General features: G+C 60.7%; 1 protein-coding gene across 1 annotated transcript; it reads right to left on the minus strand.

Annotated features, from left to right (window-relative positions):
• Positions 1-1,386: 1,386 nt before the first annotated feature.
• Positions 1,387-1,824, minus strand: LOC123089670 (cortical cell-delineating protein-like). Its single transcript, XM_044511289.1, has one exon. It carries the CDS (start codon positions 1,822-1,824, stop codon positions 1,387-1,389), a length of 438 nt encoding a protein of 145 aa, XP_044367224.1.
• Positions 1,825-2,796: the final 972 nt, after the last annotated feature.

Raw genomic sequence — 2,796 nt, forward strand, 5'->3', positions numbered from 1 at the left:
ACGCCATCGTCGTCACGTCGTTGAACTGCTCGATGCCGGCGATGACGGGGAAGAGACGATCCGGCACATACCCAGCAACTTCGTGATGAGTGCTGCGTCGCCCAGTGTCTCCCCGAGGTTGGCATACCTCGCCGTCATCGCCGCCAGCCTCCCGACGTACACGTAGAGCTCCTCGCCGCCCGCCATCTTCAAGCTGTCAAATTCCCCGCGCATCGTCGCCAGTCTCGTCGCGCGGAGCCGATCGGCGCCGACGAACCTCACCTTCAGGTAGTCCCATACCTCCCTGGCGGTCAGCTTCGTCGCCACCTGCAGCAGCACGTCCTCCGGGAACGCCCCTAGCAGCAACCCACGCGCCATCTTGTCCTTCCGCGCCTTCACCGCCGCGTCGCCCGACGCCACCGCCTCCCACACGGTGTGCACATCGAGGATGGCCTGCGCCTTGATGGCCCAGACCGTGTAGTTGTCCGTGGTCAGCATCGGCATCGCCATCATCGCCGACCCGCCCGCTGCTCTGCCGTGCGGCACGATTGCCATTGCCGCCGGCGAGCTCCAACCAAAGCTCTGATGCCAATTGTTGTTGCCGCGCCCAAAACCCTAGCTAGCCCCCTAGCTCGGCTCTACCTCTCTCTTTCTCTCTCTCTGCGATGCGAACCGAGGAAGAAGAAGACCGGAGGAGGAAGAGGGACACGGGAACCCGGTGGTTTTTCCCGGCACATTGACGCTAACTCCAGGAGCTCGTACTTGACACCAGAACCATTACAACGCGCCCCTCGCGGGCTTTATACCCGGGGCAGACGCTGGGCACGAACCCCACGTCAGTACCCGCCCGAGCGCTCGGTCCGGCCCGCTCTGGCCGCGTCCACCCCGCGCATGATCGCGCCCGGGATGCGGCGAGCCCGCAATGGCCCCGACTCGGTCACCCTGACCTGCTCGCCAACGGCTGCACCTGGTACGGCGCCACGCATGCACACACAGCGTGCGGCCCTACCCTAGTCTACACACGCACACACGCAACGCCCGCCACGCTCCTGATCTGTCCCGCGTGCACGCAAGCGCGCCCGATGCGATCGCCGTGGCTTATTTGCCAACACCGTCGGCATAGATTTGGCCATCGGGACCGATGCTTATTCTTGTAGTGAAGTATGCATAACATTTTTCAAATATGCGAACCATGCATTTAGATATCATATCAGAATACAATGACCGACGTCTATCTTGTAAGCAGTCCCTGGAAGAAATAAACACGTCAGCATTCATGCATGCATGAGCGACGAGTGTGATGACGACGAACTGGAACAGGATACAAAATATAGGCGCATGCGTATGACGAGTGTGATGATGACGACGAATGGTTTGTGATGCATGGATCGACGGATGATGAGTGGATCAGCTGGGGCAGGTGAAGTCGGCGGGGCAGGTCTTGCCGCACTTGTTGAGGAGGAGAACGAGGTCGACGGGGACGTTGAGTTTGATGCCGAGGACATTGGCCTTGATGGCGGTGCAGAGGCACACGGCGGCGTCGAGGTCGGCGAGCCCGCCCAGCAGCGGACAGCAGTCGTCGCTCGCCAGCACGCCTAAGTTGAGCTTTAGCAGGTTCAGTACGTTGGCGCACACCTCCAGCTTCAGCGTGTTGATCGAGCAGGTGCCGCTGCCGCCTCCGGTCGTCGCTGGGGTTGGGACTGGGATGGCGGGCGGGGGCACGGCGATCCGTGGTGTTGGCACTGGGACGGCCGGTGTATGGCCATAGTACGACCCGCAGCCATGCGCGGCTGCCAAGATGACCTGGTTCAGGGCGAGGAAGAGGACGAGCTTGGAGGGCGCCATTGCTATGTTGATGAAGCAAGTGGCCAACTAGAGTGTACTGGCTAGGCTTGTGGCTGAGCTAGGTGGGCTTGCTAGCTTGTGATGCTTTTCTTTGGTTGCTTGGGGTGGTATTTATAGGCTGGGATGTAGTGTGCATTGTGTAACAAGGGCAAGCACGTCATGATATATCAAGTTTGACTCTTGCCGTAATTTGGGAAAAATATGCGCAACCACTAGTGTACCATTATTGGAGCTTAATTTTTTCGCTAACGAACATAAACCATAAGATATGTTTGATGGGTTTACAAATTTTGCACACATAGAATTGGACAAAGGAATATATATGTATGATAGGGCTACGAGCTGGCACATAAACTGATATGCAAGTTCACGGGATGCAAATATACTGGCTCCAGGTGGCCATGCATGCACATGCAAGCTCCTACTAGGGAAGGAGATGTCCACTACACTCCTCGTCCCGTTCCCTCGCATCGCCCTCTCGAGGGCGACTCGGGGGCGACCGACCTCCCCGTCCGCCTCCTCCCCTTCTCGATTCCTTCCCTCGCCGCCGCCGGAGACGGGCGCCGGGTCCCCCGTGCGGCCGCCGATGAGGGTAGCGGCGAGGCCCTCGGCCGCGATGCCGCTCGGGCTCGGGCCTAGGGTTTGAGGCGGCGGCCTCTGCTGGTGAGGGTGGCGTCGTCCTGGCGGCGGGCGGAGCTCGCCGGAGTTGAGGGCGGCGTCTACTCGGCCGCGTGGGCGGCGAGTTGGCGGTGGATGCGGGCGCTACGTGGAGGGATACCCTGCTGCTCTCCTTCGCCAGATCTGAAGACGGCACCCCCGTGCTGCTGCTTCCTCCTCGTCAGTCCGGCCGGATCCGATGGCGGAATGCGCGGATGTGGGGTTGGGAGCTCTGGATCGGAGTAATTTCTTGGCCGGCTGCGGCGGCCACGACGCCGGCGGTGCTCCAGGCGTTGTTTCCTTCTTGAAGGCGGC

Source organism: Triticum aestivum, chromosome 4B, assembly GCF_018294505.1.
Source record: "Triticum aestivum cultivar Chinese Spring chromosome 4B, IWGSC CS RefSeq v2.1, whole genome shotgun sequence".
In the NCBI taxonomy this organism is placed as follows: domain Eukaryota; kingdom Viridiplantae; phylum Streptophyta; class Magnoliopsida; order Poales; family Poaceae; genus Triticum; species Triticum aestivum.